This window comes from Bacillus rossius, chromosome 2 (genome assembly GCF_032445375.1).
Source record: "Bacillus rossius redtenbacheri isolate Brsri chromosome 2, Brsri_v3, whole genome shotgun sequence".
In the NCBI taxonomy this organism is placed as follows: Eukaryota; Metazoa; Arthropoda; class Insecta; order Phasmatodea; family Bacillidae; genus Bacillus; species Bacillus rossius.
In genome coordinates this window covers 105,110,590-105,131,577 of record NC_086331.1, presented here as the reverse complement: position 1 = coordinate 105,131,577, position 20,988 = coordinate 105,110,590, and the positions used below count along the sequence as shown (strand labels likewise).

Here is a 20,988-nt window from a genome sequence, read left to right as displayed (position 1 = left end):
GGGATTAGAATGAGCAATCTGATACATATTTGGAGTATATTGTTTTACAGTTTTTGCTTTACAATGAAAAGTTTAAATTTCACAAAGTAAACAAATCAATTATTTTCTGCACAATGCAAAAAAAAATTGTCTTATAAAATGCATTAAATATATTTTGGATCATTTTATTCAATAACTAGCTCTAATCAAACAGCATTAATGTTTTCATCGCACACAGTTGTTGAAATTTAAATATTTTTTACTAGGCCTGTACGAATATCAGTTTTTTTAGTTTCAATCAAATATGAATACAAATATCAAATTATTCTTGAATATGAATATCAAATTCGAATAGTAAGAATTAGAATCCCACAAAAATTTTTTTTTTCACATATGATAAATACATATTGAAAGAAAAAGTAAATGTGTAGTTGTAGCGTTGCAGTATTCCTGCCCCCTACTACTACTGATGATACTGTAACAAAGAATAGGTTATGTTACTTAAACAAAATTTTTTTTTGAGGGTTCATAATTATTTGATAACCATGTTTCTTTTAATAGGCATAAGGAGTGAAGATAGTTTAGTTGTGCTAAGAAATCTTAATAATTATTTTAGTTTTATTATACCTTAAGTTTTAATGTATTTTGGTTTTATTTTTCTATTGCTAGTTGAAGGGATTCTTAAATTAACAAACTTAGTAATTGTATCTGAGCAGCATGTGCTTATATGATATTACAGACACATGATTTTCCCCAATTTTCATGGTAATTTATTGTTTTACAGTAAACTCCCTGTTATCTGCTGGCGGATTATCTGTGCATGCTATGAAAAGATACAGCACATATGTAAATCTGTATTTTATTACAAGTGAGCAAATTTGAACTCTACTGACGAGTGTATTGTGTGCAGTATACAGTAAAACGCACAGGCCTTCTCGGAACTCACGCAGTAGGCGGCATGCGTTGCTATTTTTGTCTCTGTCGCACTTTGTTTCTAGTCGTATGGTTGAGCACTTTTATGTTTGCATTACTGAAATGTATTGTATGTTAATTTTTCAGTAAAATACTAAAATTTTAGCATCACTAAAACTTTTTTTACTGTTAATTGTAACTTTTACTGTACATAAATGTTTAGATTTTTAAGTTGAAATTAATGTTTCCTTTTTTGTTTCCCATTTACGGTTATTTTGTGGATTATCCGCGATTTTCACTATACGCGGTGGCCCTGCCACTTAATTTCGCGGATAATTAGGAGTGTAGTGTATATCATAATGTTTTGTATGGGTCAGTAATGAAGCAAAGCCGCTGATGGTATTTCAAGGTTATAGTGGTTTGGTAATTCAGAATGGTGTGTAGTTATTGATAATATTCTGATAATGAATTTTGGTAATTCCCTTATTCAGAAAAAGACTCTTAAATAGGGATGGGCAAAGCTTCGAAAGTTCGAATTCGAGTCTAACATTTGTTATATGAGAATTCGTACTCGAAAAAATGAAATTATTCGAAGTTCGAAAAATAGAAAAAAACATTTCAAGAGTTTTTAAGCTAATATTTTACTATACATACATTGCCTAAAAGTTAAAGAATGCCTACGATCAATAACATCAACTTGGAGTTAACTTAGCATAATGAGAACACACACATGCTTAGCCTCAGCCTACATGCCTGATCATTAAAACTAACTTCAACCATAATACAAATATGTTCGTTATACTTTGTTCAACTTACATTGGTTTAGAGTAAAATAATTGTCAGTATCGTATTTTGCTGAGAAAATGGCAAATAGCAACTCCCAATGAATTATTTTCATGTTTAGAAAAGTGCCAGATTCATTCCCGACTTCGGTAGTAGCCTTAATCTCCCCCACAACAGTTATTTTTCCATGCATAAATTACGTCAATAATGATTTAACGTGATACAATATCACCAACGGACTTATAAAACAGCAGTTACGGCACTGAATCCAATGAAATAAGATTATTGAATAAAAATCATTTATAAATAAACGGGGGAAATATTCCATGGATGGAACAGTAAAAATGAGTTTCGTGAATAATCGTAAACAAAGATGGCGACCATACAACCACTCCGTTTTTCACCCACACACTTTCTACACTTCTTAGGCCGGGCCTGCTTTTGTGCAAAGAGTAAAGATATTTTTTTTTTACGTTGGAAGGAATGTAATAAACAATAAATAGTTTGTCTCTAAACGGCTGTGTGCGTAAGCGGAAGGCCAAAAGTAAAATAAAAAGTTTATATTTACCTTCAATCGTTCTTGTTCATTATTATTATTATTATTATTATTATTATTATTATTATTATTATTATTATTACTATTATTCCCATCATCATTATTATTATTATATGATAACAACGTAGAAAGTTCAGCCGGCCGTATAAAATATTACCATACAGTATTTAGTTGTATACAAATAGCAAATGTTACATGACTAAGTTTTTGGCAATGGTTCAAAAGGCCTAAGTTAATGGAGAATGTTGTGTTGATGGTTAAGTTAAGTTATGTATTAGCAAAAGATTTTTAGCAGTTTACATTATTTGTAGTTGATATTCAAATAATGGAAGAAAGCACTTCTGGTTTAAATCAGGGGCCGCCTGCCAAAAAAACCAAGAAGTCCTATTTGGTTGTTTTTTTTACCAAGAGTGCCAATGGGAAACAAGCAACTTGCAAAGCATGTCAAAAAAACATAAAATTCCAACAGATACTACTACAACTCTACAAAATCATCTGAAACAGCATCCTGTACAATTAAATGAACTAAAAAGTCATGAAAAATCTGTCACAGTGATAAAAGAAGAAAATCAGTTGTCCCTGAAATGTACTTTCCAGAAGCATTTACCAATGAGTCCAGACAATCCAACAGCAAAGAAGATAACTAAGGCAATTGCCGAGATGATACCCATGTGTTACTTACCCTATGAGTTTGTGGAAAAGAAAGGATTTTTAAATTTAATGAAAGTAGCTGTGCCCAACTATAAAGTTCCAAGTCGAAATGCATTTTCAAGGAACCACATACCAACACTGTACACAGACATCTAGGGAACATTACAGACACGTTTAAATTTTGATCTTGCGGAGATTGCTTCCTTATCACTAACTACTGATGCATGGACATCAGGGCACATGATGGCTATATTAGTCTGACATGCCATTACCTGAGACCCAATTTCGAGAATGTGTCATTTACAATGAACACTTTGCCACTCAATCATGCTCACTGTGCTGAAAATCTGAAGAAAAGCTTGCAACATGGTATTTCTGAATGGGGTATCAGTCTTGAAGGCAGTATACCTACATACTGCGTCACAGACAATGCTGCTAATTTCTGGATCTTTATTCATCTCACGACATTGTTTCGCTCATTCATTGAAGTTGGCTATAAGTGATGCCAAAACTGAATGTCCTGGTGTAATCATTCTTCTGGGAAAATCCAAAGCAATAGTTGGACATTATAGTCGCAGCACGCAAGCAAGAAAAAGACTTCATGTCCAGATGGAAGAAATGAAGCTCCCTGTGCTGGAATTAATACAGTGTATCGATACCAGATGGTGCAGTGAATGCCAAATATTGTCACGTCTCTATGAAGTTAGGAAGGCTGTTGCAGCAGAACTTGCAAACTCTGACAACAATATTGACATGTTGACGCAGTTGGAAATGAAACAAGTGGCAGGAATTATTGAAATTCTTGAACCACTTGCTGAAGCTACAAGTGATATCAGCGGGGGAAATGATCCAACATCATCACTTGTAATTCCAATTCTTTATTGTTTAAACATACATCTAGTTGACTACATTGCAGCCAAGAAAGATGCCATTACATTTGCTCGGTGTTTAGAGAAGTCTCTCAAATCTAGGTTCGGCCTGTTTCAGTCAGATGCTGTATATTGCACAGCAATGCTTTGCGATCCTAGATTCCAAAGTGCATTGCTCAACACTGTACTTGCTTCATTTACCCTTTCTAAAGAAGTTAAAAACCTTCCTTGGAATGAACCTGAGAGATCTTCTGAGGAAATCAAACCTTCAAGTTCTGGACTTGGTTTATTGTCAGCGTTTGATCAGATTCCAAATAAACAATCAACAAACGATAATGAGGTAGATTGTTACCTGAAGGAACCAACGATACCAAGAGAAAGCAATCCTTATATTTGGTGGAGAGATGAAGGAAAACTTAAATATCCTAAACTGGCAAATGTTGCTCTGAAGTATTTAAGTATTCCTGCCACAAGTGTATCAAGTGAGCGGGTATTTTCTTCCTCCGGAAATGTGGTGACAGCACGTCATCAATTCCTGACACCTCAACATGTGCAGGAACTAACATTTTTGCATGACAATTTAAATAAGTTTTGAAAAATATTTTCTGTCACCAAACTTGTAGTTTATTATGTAGGCCTACTTTAATATTTTGAATTTCTTGCATTTAAATGTGCATATATTTTGTGCATCTGTGAATTACATTTATTTTTTATATTCAACCTAGTTTGTAAGTTTTAAGATTTGTATGTTTATTATAAATAAGATTGTTGCATTGTTTGGTGTTTGCATTTAAGAAATTCTTTTATTTGGCCTAGTATTCGATATTCGATTCGAATTCGGGAATATTTATAAAAATTTGCTTCGAATTTGCTTCGAAACGACAATATCTATATCGCCCACCCCTACAAATTTTATGAGCATTTAGAGGCGGAGCATTTAGAGGCGGACAATTTCATGTATGGGGTCAGGGCCATGCCACATTTAACGTATTTTAACCTTGGTTATTTTTTCAATTTTCAGACTTTTTAGTTAGAACTTAGGCCCCAGACATGTGGCACATGCCCGGAGTGACCAGCGGGTCCACCAAGATGTAGGTCTGTTTTGTCGTACCTAGACGATGAAGTTGCTAGGGGCATTCGCTCTTTAAGGAACAGGATTGTGAGGCGCAATCGGCAAAAGTAAGCGAGTGTTTTCTTTTGGTCACATTGTGTAACTGACTTGTAATTTTGATGTGAGAAGAATAAATTTCTAAATTCATTTCAAACTCTTATTTAAATACGACCAATAACAGTTTCGAGAAAAATATTACCTGAACTTTACACCTAGCTATCTGCAACATCTGAAGGAATATTTTTCAAGTGTTTTCTGTATGTGCAAGAAACAATCATCATCTTAGCCAGGCATGATTGTGACTTGTCACATATGGCAGATGAATTGGGCTTTTACTGTATGTGTTTTGTGGTACTTAAAAATAAAAATACAGAGCTTTAAGTATAAAAGCATTACTTAAGAATACCTTTTAAAATATTGCACTTCAACTGGTCTGGTGGGATTGGTTTGGCAGCCCCTGTGCCTGCAGTAAAGCGACTATTTTGGTTGTTTGGCAATAATTCACCACTATACCCTTTGTCTGCAGGGATTTCACGTTCTGAAAAACAACACAAAACATACAATGAAATCATGGGAAAAAACTGCTTATACCGATCATGAAAATCACACTAATACTACACAATAACCTCTACCAATAAAGATCCGACCTTCCAGCAAATTTCTGTACTCAAGAAGTACGAAATGTGAGACTTTTATAGAAAAAGTTGGTAAGGTAGAAATTAGCTCATTTGCATATACATGCAACCACAATATTTAAAGTGTCATCACAGAAAAATGTTGCAAAAATAGGACGAGTTCAATTTTTCTACTAAAAAGTATGAAATGTAGGAAAAATAGGAAAAGTACAACTGTAAGGTCTGGAAGACCTTGTATAGCCCAAATTAACAAAATATGCTTGACATGGCTACAAAAGAGATCATATTTTTATTTGTTCAGAGATAAGAAACTAATAGAGAGAAAGAAACATTGTACAATACTTTTCACAAATTAGTTGAGTACTATATTACATCAAACAAACAATCCAGTCCAAGCATCCGTCTTTATCTAAATCATGAATTTATGAGATGTCATTTTTGGAGTCGGTAACATGACATCACTTAGTTGAAAATTTCTTCTCAAGCAAGCAACATAGCCAAGAATTGTCTGTTATTATATTTTTATCATTTGGCATCTATGAATCCATAAATTTTTAAACCAATTATGATAGGTCAAAGATACAAAAATATAATCAAAATATTTGTTGCTACAAAAGGTAATGGTGACAAAACATTTTTTGCTGAGCATATTATTTTGCTGCATGTGTGCCTATACATATAAAAATATAAACCAACAAATTTATTTAAATGCCCACTGATATAAATAAAATGATTGTATTACACATGTGCAATAGAAACAAACTACACAATTCACCTTCATTAAATTAAGATAAATCTAATATTGAATGTCAAGTAACCATACTAGGAAAAAAAAAGGACGTGGAAAATACATAGTAACTCATTCTATACAATGTAATTTAAGGTTTATTTTCCCCTTTTATAAATTTTTTTGCTGACATTCTTAATGTTAGTAAGCCCTCTATTTATGATTTGGGTATTTTTGTTTATTAACTTTTATTAGTTAACTGAGGAAATAAAATGAAACCACTAGGACCCTTATTTGACACTCTTTATTTTAAAGAGTTATTTTATTTTATACATTAAACTTACTAGAGTAAAATTTTTATAAACTACACAGGAAAAAAAAATCAATAAAAATTCATATACATTAACTCAGCCTAATATAATTTCAAGATAATACTATGTTACTGTTTACACAAAAAATAACATAATGTTTAACAAAAAAAAACGTATAAAGTTAAAAATATTGCAGATTGCAGTTAAATAACATCTCATAAGTGTAGATACAAGTAACTATTTAAAAAAAAAATGGTTTTTGCAACTCTGCACACTATGTTGTGCCTGACAAAAATGTACTTACTGCTTTCAAGAAAATATTATGTATTTTAGGAATTAAATATTAATTTTTTAATACACATAAATGCTCCTGTTGAAATAAGACTTGAAATGATGATTAAGATTGGCATATGTATTTAAAAAATAATATTACAGTAAAAAAAACTTCCGATCATTATGTTTTTCTTTTCTTTTTTCACACATAATTCACAAAACTCCATGAAAAAAATCATACAAGTTGCCAGACTTGAGAAACCAAACCATACTTAGCCTGCAATAGCTATAATCTTCAATTTTTATACAGTTTCATCATTACATTAATGAGGGAAAAAAAGTATTTACTTGCATTAGTGCATTGATCTTTACTACATAGGAAGGTAGACCACACGCTATGCAGTACCTTAATTCTGGAGATGGGATGAGTTGAGTGAATAGCTTCAACTCAACTGAATCGACTCAAAAGTCGAGTTTATTGTACTAGACTGGATACTAATAGACAGTATTTTTCATTCAATTCAATATATGGGCATAATATCACATACCAATAATTTGCTAACACTTTACAGTAAAATCTCGTATTTATGTCCATACTGTTTACTAGGGATGGACGAGTCTGTAAATTTTTTTTGTTGAGTCAAGTTAGTATTTATAGCTTTGAGTAGTTGCAGAAGGTTTTTCTTTTTTAAGTGTAGAGTATTACAATGGATTATGCTATAATACTAAGGATCAAAATAAATAATACATGTCAAAACTTACTAGTACAAATTATATCCAGGCAAATAATGATATTAGTTCCTCACTGGTACTATGCCAATAAATTAACAACATAAATTTTATGTGTGTCTAGGTTTAATACTATTTTCTTTGCCTTATTTAGGACAACAGGGTTTCCACCTAATTTGGATTTTGAAATTCATGCACATTTCCAGGTATTCAAGGAACAAAATTTATTTTTTCAAAGAATGTGCTTGATAGTGAAACTACATAAATTTAAGATGTCAATAAAGTTATGTACTACTGATAAAGGCAAATATACTTATATTTCAACAAAAGACAACATTAACAATTTATTATTGTTTTTGAGCTGCTAGAACTTAAAAAAATTATACTTCAATGTAATAGTTCCAAACCACACACCCAACCAAAAATTACTTAACATAAATAAGCATGCCACAGGTTAAATTTCCAAGTGGCTTTATTGGCTTATTACTCAAATATAGGCTACTTACTAAAGTATTGGAAAAAAATTTAAATAGTTTTAAAGGGCACTTGAATTTTTTTAAGATTCATAGTTTTATTTTGTAACTATTAAGCTGCTATAACTTTAATTAATTGTTTTTATCTTACACTTCTTTCTTGCCATAACACTCTAAATTGCTGAGAATAAAGATATCAATGGTAGGCAAGAACCACTCAAGACAACTACGCAAAATTTTGTTACGATCCTGCTCTAGTCAATACACATCCCGTGTGTGTGAATAAAGTAAACACTGGCTATATACTTTTACATATGCTCATCAAAATACTTGCATATTTTTATTTAAGAATAGAAACTTTCTTAACATTTCCCTTTCTTTTAACTAACTGTGGCACATTTTATAAATAAAAAAATTATTTCAATAGTTAGACCTATAAATTCTACCAATATTAAATATATGTATTTAAAAATAAAAATAGAAAAGAAAATGTGAAAGCCACCCTTTTTTTTATACTTCCAAATACATTTTTAGCCAGCCAAAATCCATGAGAGACTTTTTTTTAATTAGACAACATACTTTGCCTGTTAATGTTTGATTTCATGTAATATTTAATTTCATGAAACCATAATTGCATTTATTGCTCCTTTGTACATCAGGCAAACATTTGATTTGGCATATATTATTTATGAAGTCACAAAACAATGGCGAATGGAGTCCACACATACTGCCGACCTGCTGATGAGTCCAAAGATTAAAGTTGGACATCTTGACACGTACAGCAGGCCATAATGACGTCACGTACAATGATTTTTCCGAATCAGGTAGCGTCATGTCTGAGGACCGTCCTATTGTACCAGGGCTTTGAATCTTTTAGGCTGACAAAAAAATAGTTTGAACTCTTAAATGTAAATGATGAAAAAATATTTTATGCTGTTTTTTTATCCATCAATTGATAGAACCAGTTAAGTATGAAATTTAACTATTTGTGATAGGAAATAAATTTACTTACATTCCCTCTATGCAAAACCATAATATTGAAACAATAAAAAAGAAAATTGTCTCAATTTGATCATCACTCACAGAGATAAGTATAATTCTTCTGAACGGGACTTTGGCGAAACTACATTTTTGATTTTTGATAAATCACGATTATTTTCCACAGTAGTAGCTCGCCTGTAAGAACTAAAACAGGAAAGAAGATTCTGGGCATTTTGGAGTCTTTTATACCATAAAATTGGTCGGAGGCTGTACACGAAATTCATTGAATAGAAAACTGTAAAAAAAAAAAAGAAAAAAAAAATTAAAATTATCTTATTAAAAAAGTTGTCTCATAAGCAACGTCTCAGCAAGTTGGGTGCCCTTTGTATGTATTTAAAATCATATTCACTCTACGTCTAAAATAACAACGCCACTATCTTGACTATGCAAATGTGCAAGGACAATAAAAGTATTGAATTGTTTGATCAGGCATCCAATTTTCAATATGGTCCTGGTCGTTGAATCTGGGTCTAACATAACATGTAAAACTAGCTACAAGAGTGATATATAAAATTCCTGGTGACAATAAGTAATCCAAGCATGATTCCAGATTTTTTTTCCATAATGATGAAAATTCATATTTCCAGCTTTTCCCCTGAATTCCAAGGCTAGTGGCCACCATGGATAAATATATTTTGGTAATCCTGCAGAAGACTGCCCTTGAACTATAAAATTATTATAATGAAAAGTATAAACACAACCAGGATAAAGGTTAACTCCTGTAATATTTTTCCATTTTCTTCTGTTAATGAATTCTCCCATGTCAAAAATAACAATACTTAAGGCTAAGATCCTTAGTTTTGCAGCCTCCAAGAAAATTATTTCTGCCATGAATATCGTAGTAGATAAAAAATATATAAACGGCAGAATTGTAAACAAAACTTTAAATTTTGTAAATATGATGATTAAAATTTTCTCAAAAAATGCTTTCTTATTTAATTTTAATTTTCAAATTTTAAAAACTAAATATTAGGTATATATTTAAACGGTAAACGGCTGTTACTTTGCACACAACTTAAAGGAGGTACAATGAACAATTCTGCTGTATAATTTTTTTAATACAACGTACAGAATTTAAATAATCTGAGTACAAAATATTGTGATTTAACTGTCACTTGCCGCTCATGAAAGGAACGAGTTCAACAGTTTGCCGCTAGAGCTCCGATTAGTTCCGAGTTTACTCACTAGATGCCTCGAATATCGCAGGAGTTCAGGCGGGAATATTACCGCTTCGAAACGGTCAAAACACAACACTAGTATCAGCAATAGTAATAAATGAATTGAAAACCGTCTCACGTTGTCGACAATTTCTATAGATATATTTGTCATCTTCTCAGTGATGTAAATTATAATTAATATGCTTCTCTTGTGACAAATTTATTCATAGAATATTTTTGATTTAAAATCATCTAACTACAATTACTGAATTGTTTTAGTAGATAGAGATTTACTATAATAGTTGGGCGCCTTAAAAAAAACTTATTTTGGAAATACTAAAGTGCTAAATATGATATCTAACCTGTTTCGTTTACGGGCATCTACGTGAACGTCGCAAATTACATTTATTACAACCTTATTTCACATATTATCTTAGTGACTTCATTATGTATTTTGATATGACTCTTTACCGTAACACATGAATGAATCCTGCAATCACGGTGTATTAAAATAATAGCAAACATATAATAATATAACTTCCAAAATCAATTTAATTTATTATTTATACTTCTATTCAAGACAAATATATAATGTTTAAGATTTTATTAGAATATTTCAATAATTATTGTAAAAAAATTGATTTGCAAAATGACAATGATTTTGTATAAATTAATTTAATTATATTTCTTTAGTTATAATTTATTTAATTATGTTTCTTTAATTATATTTGTACCTCGACTTTAGCTCTGGTAGTATGGGCTATACCTCTGGGTGTAATGTTACATAAATGAGTTATGATAAAAATATTAATAGATGTTTAAAAAAAATTAGTAACTGAAGGACCAGCCGCCTATGGCAACTTCCTCCCGTAATGATTTAGTTATGTATATAACGATACAAAAAATAGGGACAATCTCTCGATGCTGTCGTTCAAGTATGGTTAACTAAAGGTCGTTTAAAATTACTTTTGGTTTTTAACAATGGATTTTTCACTACCCAAGCATTTATTTTATCACTAACCTTGAGCATTTTCGTTAGTTACACAAGTTCGTTAGAAACGCAATTACAAGGCAGTGGCGATTTTTTTTTTTTGCATCTGGGGTCATGTAAAATTATGTTTTAAAACAAATATTGGCCAAAAAGAATTATATATTTTTCAATTTAACTTCCGCTACATTATTTGCAACTATAAATGATCATAGAAACATAAGTTCCACGTGCGCGCACACACGCACGCATATGTATACATGTAAATACTTTTGAACAAGTGAAATGAGGAGTTTTAGCAAATAAAAATTCAGGTAATTTTCCAAAATACAATTTTAAAGACCTTTATACTGTGTTCTTACATTTGCAGTTAGATTTATTTAAATTCTTTGGCAAATATTACAATTTAAAAACTTTTTTAAGTATTTCCCGTAATTTTTTTAGGTAATTTTATTTGTGTTACAAGAAACCGAAGACCTTGCTGAAGTAAAATTATTATGTATATAAAATGTGTTTAAATGGGTGTGTAATACTTCGATGAAATTGATACAGAATTATATGAAATAAAATTATATTGTTTTACCAGCCTTTGAGCTATCTAGTTTACGTGAAATTGTTATAATTAAACTTTAGGGCCTAAATTTTGAATTGCTCGAATATGCAAAAAGTAGTTCCCTCGCTCACATACTGGCCAATACAAATTCCAACCCACTACCAAAAGGGCTGAAAACTTGAAATTTGGGTCGCAGCCTCAATGAGGAAATTCGGAAAAGTACCAATTTTTATTTTCTAATTATTAAAAAAATAAAATTAAGAAATAGGCACGCACCTTTAAAATCGGTGTATACCTTCTTTCGGAAGAACGCTGTTGCAGAAATTATTGTTTACTTCTCATGCTTGTACAAATTGAACAGTACTATAAATGTATTTGATGACATAAGCAATAATAAGTTATTAGCTGATATTGAATACAAACAATTTTTTTCGTGACCAAAAAAATAAGGTTCTCTGCTTGGCGAGTGATAAAATTATACTAATGTCAAAAATATGTTATCGGGAAAAAATAAATGAAGTTATTTTATACCACTGATTCACTACCCATAAAATCCAACTGCAAAGTCTTTGCAACTGGTATCACACACAAGAAATATAAAACATATTCGTGCTTCATTTTGTATAAAAAATAAAACACATATCATATAATATCGGGAGACAGCCTTGAAAATCGTGCATATCACCAACATGGCCAATCAGACTCATAGTAATGTTTACGATGGCAATATTTTCGGGGTAGTTTTACGCTCAAAATTAATACAAAACCAAATCAGCAATCCTTGTATGATCATTTATAATACTACAAAAAATCTTCCATTTCCTTCGAATTGTATTGAGCACTAAAATATAGATTTACTTTTGGCCCAGATTTTATTTGAAGATACTCTGTACAGTTCCGCTTGTTTGCATTGTTTATTTATCAGGTTTAAATCATGGCCAAATTAATTGAAGTGTAACACAAATTATTTATATATGTGTGTCTGGTTTGGAATCAGTATGATGTACTGAAAAACTATGTCCTATCAGTGTAATGAATGGTTGTACCCTTATAACCGTTGAATATTTATGAAACATTTTATTTCTTTGGTTTTTAAAGCCGCAGACTTGTATTTTATTTATTTCATTTAGACAACAACATGCGTCCGTGTTTTCTACATGGCACGCTCTGTAATATTTTGAATATTATAGTAATTTTGGCTTTTTAAAATCTGTGATTTATGTGCAGTAGATTAATTTGTAATTTTTTATAATTTCTTTTTCAAATTTATTATAATAAACACATATTCCATTATTGGAATTCGTTCAGAATGGGTATCACAAGACTACAAAAACTATTCTCCTGCATAAGAAAGGTGATAATACCAGTAAAGAAAATTATCGTCCGAGATCAATTACGGCTTATATCTAGGGACATCTGTATTTCGCGAATACATTTCGTGTCAAGGTATTTTACAAAACACTGTAGATTTTTCTTCTAATTATTGGCTGTGGTCGGTGAAGGCTGTTTTCCCGCACTTGACGGGGCCAATGAGGACGTAGTTACCGTACTGCTGCACGCCCACAATTCGCCAAACCTCTAAGAAAAAAGCTACAGTTATGTGTGAAATAGCCGGACACGAGATGTATTCGCGAAATACAGGTGTCCTTACTTATATCAAAAAATATTTGATCATTGTATGATAATTTAAATATGAAAAGCACAACATACTTTCAAATTTAATACATGGTTTTACATCAACTCTAAGTACTAAAACACATACTGCTTATTTTCTACAAAATAAATCTATACACGGCAACTGATTATGAATCAATTGAGTTTTTTTATTAAGCATCTAAGGCCTCGATTGTTTAAATATATTGTTGGATAAATTAACTAAACTAGGAATACTATCAAATGCACAAAAATAGAAGAGTTTGATCTTAATGATATAAAGCATAATCTATCTATTTATCACAGCCTGAATAATTCATTCCCCATTGTCAAGACTAAAATTAAAAAACCGCGAAAGAAGCAGTATAAAATAACTATCTCATCTTTGCGAGTGACTCAAACATCATACAAACAAAACGAAATATTCTTAAACGCAAGAAAGTATATTTTAAACACTGTAAATAACTTAGATTTTAAATCAAAGAATAATTATCAGTCTGTAAAATTTAGTTAACGATGAGTTGGAAACAGAACATCAAACATATATCATATGTGTTACTACCAACAGAGAACTCTCACAAACAATACAATTCCTTTCTGCGCAACCTGCAAGCTCCGGTACCTTCTGTAAAAACAAATATATTTAAAACATTTCCGGAAGTCGTACCATGGTAACGACTGAAATATGAAGCCTTACTTCTAAATCTACTTATCTAGAGAACAAATTGTATTACATTATTTTCATAAAATTAACACCTACATACGAACAGAACTAAGCTCTTTCATTATTTTTTAGTTACGTGATAATTTTTTTGAGTTATAAAGGAATCCAACTTGAACAGTAAAAAAGAAAGGCTTTTAATGAACAAACCAACTAAGTCATTATAGATAACTGTTCAAACCATTTAAGATCCATCCTGTTACATAATTTTTTATATTTATATACATCTAATGTATAAACAAATCTGAAAAAAAGTCAATAAATTCCGATTGACTTCATTATCGAACTAGAATAAAACACAAAATACACTTGCAGAGAACCACCAAATATATTGCGTAAGTGTTTCTGCAATGGAGTTAAACTTTAAAATTGCCTTTATTATTTCAAAAAAATAATTTAAAACTCCAAGCAAATGTAAGAACACGTCTTCTAGCCTATAATGGCAGATTATAATGCCGTGTCCGAATTCGCCTGAAGAATATACTTGTATATACTTTGGAAGTGACGTCGCAAGGCTGTCAAAAATGGACGTGAATTATGCTATGCAATACGCAAGCAAATGAATCTGTGTAATTCTCGCGTACTTCCAGTTGAAAATACGTTTTCATTTGAAAAATGTTTGGTCATATTTTATATATCATTTAAATAATTTAAGAGGTCGTAAAATAAATATCATTTATTTTGTATTTGACTGGTATAAATAAATAAATTGACAAACACATGTACATATTTAGCCTACCAATCGTTACTACAAAACAAAAGTAAAACAATAATGTAAGTTGCCGTAAGTTCACGTGACAGCGATGAAGTGTTAAAAAAAAGGACTAATTTCACATGCGTTTAAAAATAAAATCTAAACATCTTTTTCGGCTGGCTAAACATTGAACCTATCCGGATTCGTCAAAGGCAAGTGAAGACGCAAGGTTGCAAACATGTAACTGCATTACTTTCTGATTAATTTTAATAAAATTATGCATATATCCAAAAAATGTTCAGTTAAAATTAGTATTGTATTGGTGTTTGTATTAAAATATAATGTAGACCGGATATATTTTTATTGTGTTTTAAGATTTGTTGACTTTTGTGCCTCATGTAGGTACTTTTGGTGAAAAGTGAAAATGTAATTATGTATTATTATCAGGGCCCAAAGCATAACTATATGTTCGTTGGCCGAAAATGAATTGTAGTTATACTTGTATATCTAAGAAAAAGATTTGTATTTTGTATGAATGTAAGTATTTTATTATGTAAATTTTATTACTTAAAAAAATATTTCGTACTCATAATATCTAGTTTCCATTTGTCTTAAGACATAATCAAATGATACACTAAGCAAAAAATATTTATTGGTTCGCAATTTTTCATTGTTACAATATTTTAAAATTTAAATTTGCTATTCAGCAATATCAACTTCTAAAACGTGAGTAAAAATTATCATTAAATTATATCAATGGCATATTTATTGCATTAGTATTCCTTGCTCCTAATCACTTACTCTGGTTGATTACCTTCTGTATAACCTGAGTGATAGTAATTTATGTACACCTTTTCCCCACTAAGACGATTCAGGTGCAGATTCTGGAACAGTGTTTTTTTATGTACAGATGTGTCAATAAATCCATCAGTTTGTGGGTGGTGTTGGGGGAGGGGGTAATTACTACTCTTAAAATATCACTTTATCTGTATTCACGATAAAATATCCTTTGGTTAGCTCCCTTATACAACCTATGACGTGTAGCCTACTCCTTAGATATTTTACTTCCAACACGTTTGATTGCGTAGAGAAGGCGATTCTTCGAGTATGTGGTCCTTTCAGAATTAAATTATTATTATTATTAGTTACAACTGATGTTTATTTCGAGCATCTTTGACTTCCAGTTCATACATAAAAGACGAACTACCAGTGATGCTTGACGTCACCAGTAGGGATAGCGTGAAGGAGCTCCTCATTTCACCAGACGCGACTGACATACACAAGTATTTATATTGCAATAATAAATTACTAAATTATAGCTTAATTTTCGAAAATATGATTATGTTTTTTACAAGAAGTACGAATGCCAGGACATTTACTAATATCGTTTTTAAACATCACATATAAAAAAGGAAGTGTAATCAAAAGCCACAAGCTGCAGGTCAGCTAAAAAAGCAAACCAAACATTTTTCTAGCTCTAGCCTCATGTATACATACTTAAAAACATAATACATTTAAAACACTAAAATTATTGCAATAACCTGCAATATTTTGAAGACAGATATTCAGCTACAAAAAATTCTCCGATAGTATAAAAAGTTCGCCTGTATATATAGTTGCACAGAAAAATACAGTCCTAATCAGATATAAAATATAGCAAATAATACCGCTTTGCAACATAACGTCATGCTATTAGGTGGTCAACGTTTAACTGTTTGTGTAATACATATACACACACACCTGTGACAAAATGGGTAAAGAAATAAAATTTGTAGAAGCGCAAAACCTTTGTTGTACACACACACAGTTAAATATTTTTTTTTACGGGGGCAGGAAAACTACATTACTGGTCAACTTATTTGAATGTAGTGGTTAGCTGTGAACGAGCGTTCTTGCAAAAGAGATCAAATCTGATAGTTTTGGCCACATAATCAACACAGTAAAACATACAATTTGTATATCGTATATGTGTAGTGCACCAAATTAATATTTATTATAATTACCTTGGGTTGCACTCGGTTACGTACGGGTTTCTAACTGAAATGTACCAAAAATAGTAATATTTATTCTCTTGCGCTTTGTTGAGGATTCAGTATTCTTGGGTGGGTGTGAGGGACATGGACAGAGAGGCAAAGGGATTGGAAATCTAATACTAGCCGAGGCAGAGTACACCCTTCCTCCACCCCCCTCTCCCTGACCGGTCGTAAACATGACTCCCCGCTGGGCGATAAGAATTCTGAGAACAGCGTCCTCTTTCCCACCCCCCTTCCTTTTCCGCGCGTCTCTACATCGTTCACCCGTACTGCTAGTGCGCTCTGTTGAGGACTTAGGTAACTACGCGTGTCTTTGCCCGCTCGCGATAAACTCAGGATCTTAGCCTTAAGCAATTTCAAAAGTCACATCACATATTTAAAAAACTGCATTAACTAGAAGCAAGATACATAATAGTGTTTTAAAAACAAACATAAAGCTGTCTATTTTGAAACAATAATCAAATATATGAATATTACTGTACAATTGTATCACTTTTGGTTTTGCTACGTTCATGCCAAATGTCAATACTATAAATTTAATCTGTAGAAATAAATACATGGGAGACATTAAATAATTTTCTCCTCAAAGTTTGTTCTGTGTTAACAAAATTATAGCGTACTGTACTGCTTGCCCTTTATTCCAAAATGGTGTCAATTTCTAATGTTTTAAGACATAAATAGCGGGATGTACATTTTCTTGGTATTGTAATTATGTAAAATACACTAAAGTACGGGCTAGAACGGGAACCGAACTGGTGTTAACCAGGGGAGAGTGTGGAGAAAATAGACGAAGATGGCAGCAGTTTAATAAGCTTGCCCAGCCAGAGGCTGGAAATAGCTGTGGATGATCATGACTACTTTGGTTTAATTTTTTATTTCCATTTCTATTCTATACTCAAAGATTCTACTAGCTTAAAAAAAATCATGACTAAATTGTGGCTTATATTTTATAAGAGTATTAAGAAAGAGTTAAAATACTCTTCCTGTGTTAGTGCAACAGGAAGCTGGTACATAAAAAAAATTGTTGACATTCTGGTTATCACTCAATACCAGTAAATAAAAAAATAGTCATAAAAATTAAATTTAATGTGCAGGTGAACATATATAATAATTTTGAAAACACAAATGAACATAAAAATTAAAATCTGCATTACTGACATGTAATTAATTTCAAAATTTATAAGCAATAATCGCAAGAAACTCTCTGACTTCTACAATTATAATCATACATTATCTTAAATATATAAAATTTTAATTCCTAACTAAGGTTTCATTTGAATAATTAAAAATATATTAAAAACAGCCTTTCTTAAAAATAAATTACTGATTTAATAAATATACAGAAGCTCAGAAGTACTAGGCATGTGCGAATGTTAAATTTTTGTCGCGAATCGAATTGCGAAGCGAATATTAACTATTTGTGCGAAGTCGAATCGAATGTGAATAGTTGAATTTTTATCTCTACTTCACAAACCCATTAATAAAGTGTCCCACATAAAAAAAAACTGTAGTTTTAATCTGTTTTATTTAAAAACATGAAACCAACTATTTTGAAAAAAATTCTTATATGTAAAATTTAATTATAGTTTTATAAACACAACAAATTGAAGTACTGTTCTTTTGAGCCTTCAAAAAATGTCCATTAGTTAAGTATAATGAACTTTTTACTAAACCGGGAAAAATTGTTGAACTCCCATGTCCATTTGGGGCAAGAACAAAAAACAAAAACTATTTAAAAATATACACACAAAACCCCATTTAAATCTTTTAGTATATAAAACATTTAAACACTAGGTTCTAGTTATAGCATCTCAGCAGTTTAGCTTTTATTTTAAGTTGGCATGCAAAAACACCAATTGCTCTACATGCTGAGGAAGCAAGTTTTCTGTTCGTGCTGAAACAACATTCCCAGCTGCTGAAAAGAGACACTCTGAATTTACTTGAGTGGCAGGAACCTCCAGATACTTTAGCGCTACTTAGGATAAATATCGGTACTTTGTGCCTTCATTTTTCCACCATTACAATGGATTCATATGTCTGCTGATGCGGGGTTCTTTTAAGTACCGTCGTACCTCTTCTTCTCCTTCATCATAATCTTTATTGTCTTGCGTTGGAATACTGTCCAAGATAGCCCATAAAGAAGACGACGGTGCAGAGTTAGAAATTTTAGATTTAACTTCTTTAACTGCATGAATGGAATCCGTTTTTATACTTTTAATTTCCGACAAAAAATTGGCTTGTGATTCCATTGTTGATAGAAGAACACCTTTAAATCTGGGATCTACCAACATTGCAGCACGCTGTAGGGGCTCTTGCATGTAGTTTGGAAACCTCTACTTACATTTTTATGCAATGCTCTTGCAAGTGTCACTCCTTCTTTTTTGGCAGCGATGTGCGATTCGAGGTTACAAAGAAGACAGTGAAGTACTGGAATGATCATAGACAATGTTGGGTAAGTGTTACCACTCATTTATTCTGTCGCCTCTGCAAGTGGTTGTAAAACTTGAACAAAGTTCTCAGCAAGTTTCCATTCCACTGCGATCAGCATGTCTGTATCACCAGAGTTCACGTGGTCTGGAACAAGAGCAGGTTTCATTTCCAGCAGTCTCTTGAACATTTGGTACTCTGAGCACCAATGTGTATCAACATGCTGAATTACCTCTAGTTTAGGCATGTTCAACTGCTCCTGGAGTGTGTGTAGTCTTTTCCTAGCATGAGTGCTTCTTCGGTAATGACCAACTATACTCCTGGCCTTTCTAAGAAGTGTGGTTGTACCTGGGCAATCATTCTTGCTGCTTTCAATAGAAATTTGAAGGGTATGAGCAAAACATGATCTTGAACCATCTCTAAATAATTATGCAGAAGCCTGTCTGGAATTATGAGCATTGCCAGTGATACAGAATAATGGTATAGGCGACACTGCTAGGTCGATTCCCCATTCAATGAGAACATTTTGTAGGGTAGCAGCCACATGAACACTTGTATGGGATTCATTTACAACAGTGTTGCTCATTGTAAATGACACAGAAGTAAAGTCGGGTCGGAGATAATTGCAGGTAAGTCTGATGTAACTGTCCGATAAACATGAAGTCCAGCTATCAGATGTAAATCTTGTACAAGCATTTCCTTGAGGTTTTTTTTCTCATAAAGTGCTGCGATGTAATGTTCAGAGAAAGTAGTTTTGCATGGTACTGTATATGTAGGTGCAACATGTTTGTGTCCCATTAAATCTTGAAACCCACGCCCTTCTACAAACGCATAAGGCAAAAGTTCTGTTGCCAACATTTTGGCATTTTGTTTTGTAATACTTTGTGCTTTAGGATCGGTTGGTGACATCTTCTGCGTACTTCTGAACATATTCGATAAAGTAGACTGTAGAAATTGTGGTTTTTTCTTTGCAGAAGTTTCTGAATTTTTTCTTTATCATTCAATAGTTCCTTGTAAAACACAGTGTGTTTGGCCCCCAAATGGTTCTGGAGTGTCGTTGTAGTCCCTCCAAGAAATATTTTTTTCGTATGTCTTACTCATTTTCTTGAGAAAATGATTTATTTTGTACAATCAGTATAATATATAAAATGTACTAGATGTGTTTTTAAAATAGAAAGTGATATTTTAAATATTTAAACACAGGGCATTCAACTGTTCTCATGTTTTAAATGGAAATCATCTGTAATAAAGAAACTGCCCTCAGATAGCAATTAAAAATAGTGCAATACTCTAAAATAGTTATTCTTCTGAAAAACAACATTATAGAAATTTTATTTTTGAGTTTCTCTCATTTTAGTTGATGACTCTGGTCAACTGCATTGCAGTATTTCAAGTTGTTAATCGTTTGCAGTTTTAACAGTTGATTAGGTTAGGTTAGGCTAGGTTAGGCTAGCTTAGCTACATTTAAGTTATTCTAAATCATTGGAATGGGTGGTTAGGGTGTTAACTACATATAAAATAGGCCCTATTATTTAAATGCTTGAACCATTGGTTAGGTAAGCTTAGCTACAAATTAAAATACTGTCAGTTGGCATCCATTGATTGTTAGATTAGGTTAGCAACATTAAAAATACTTATTTGTGGTTTTAGGACAAATAGTAGTCTACTCAAAAATACCATTTTCTGTATTTTTTAATTTTTTGGATTAGCTC

The 20,988-nt window shown here is 31.8% G+C and overlaps 1 protein-coding gene across 2 annotated transcripts in view; it reads right to left on the bottom strand.

The window, feature by feature from the left end:
- LOC134529549 (band 4.1-like protein 5) overlaps positions 1-20,988 on the bottom strand; it is a 111,037-nt gene that overhangs the window by 28,959 nt on the left and 61,090 nt on the right. For both annotated transcript variants that reach the window (XM_063363759.1, XM_063363760.1), the window contains exon 14: positions 5,268-5,399. In XM_063363759.1, coding sequence (XP_063219829.1) covers positions 5,268-5,399 — 132 coding nt within the window. The remainder of the gene's footprint in view (positions 1-5,267; positions 5,400-20,988) is intronic.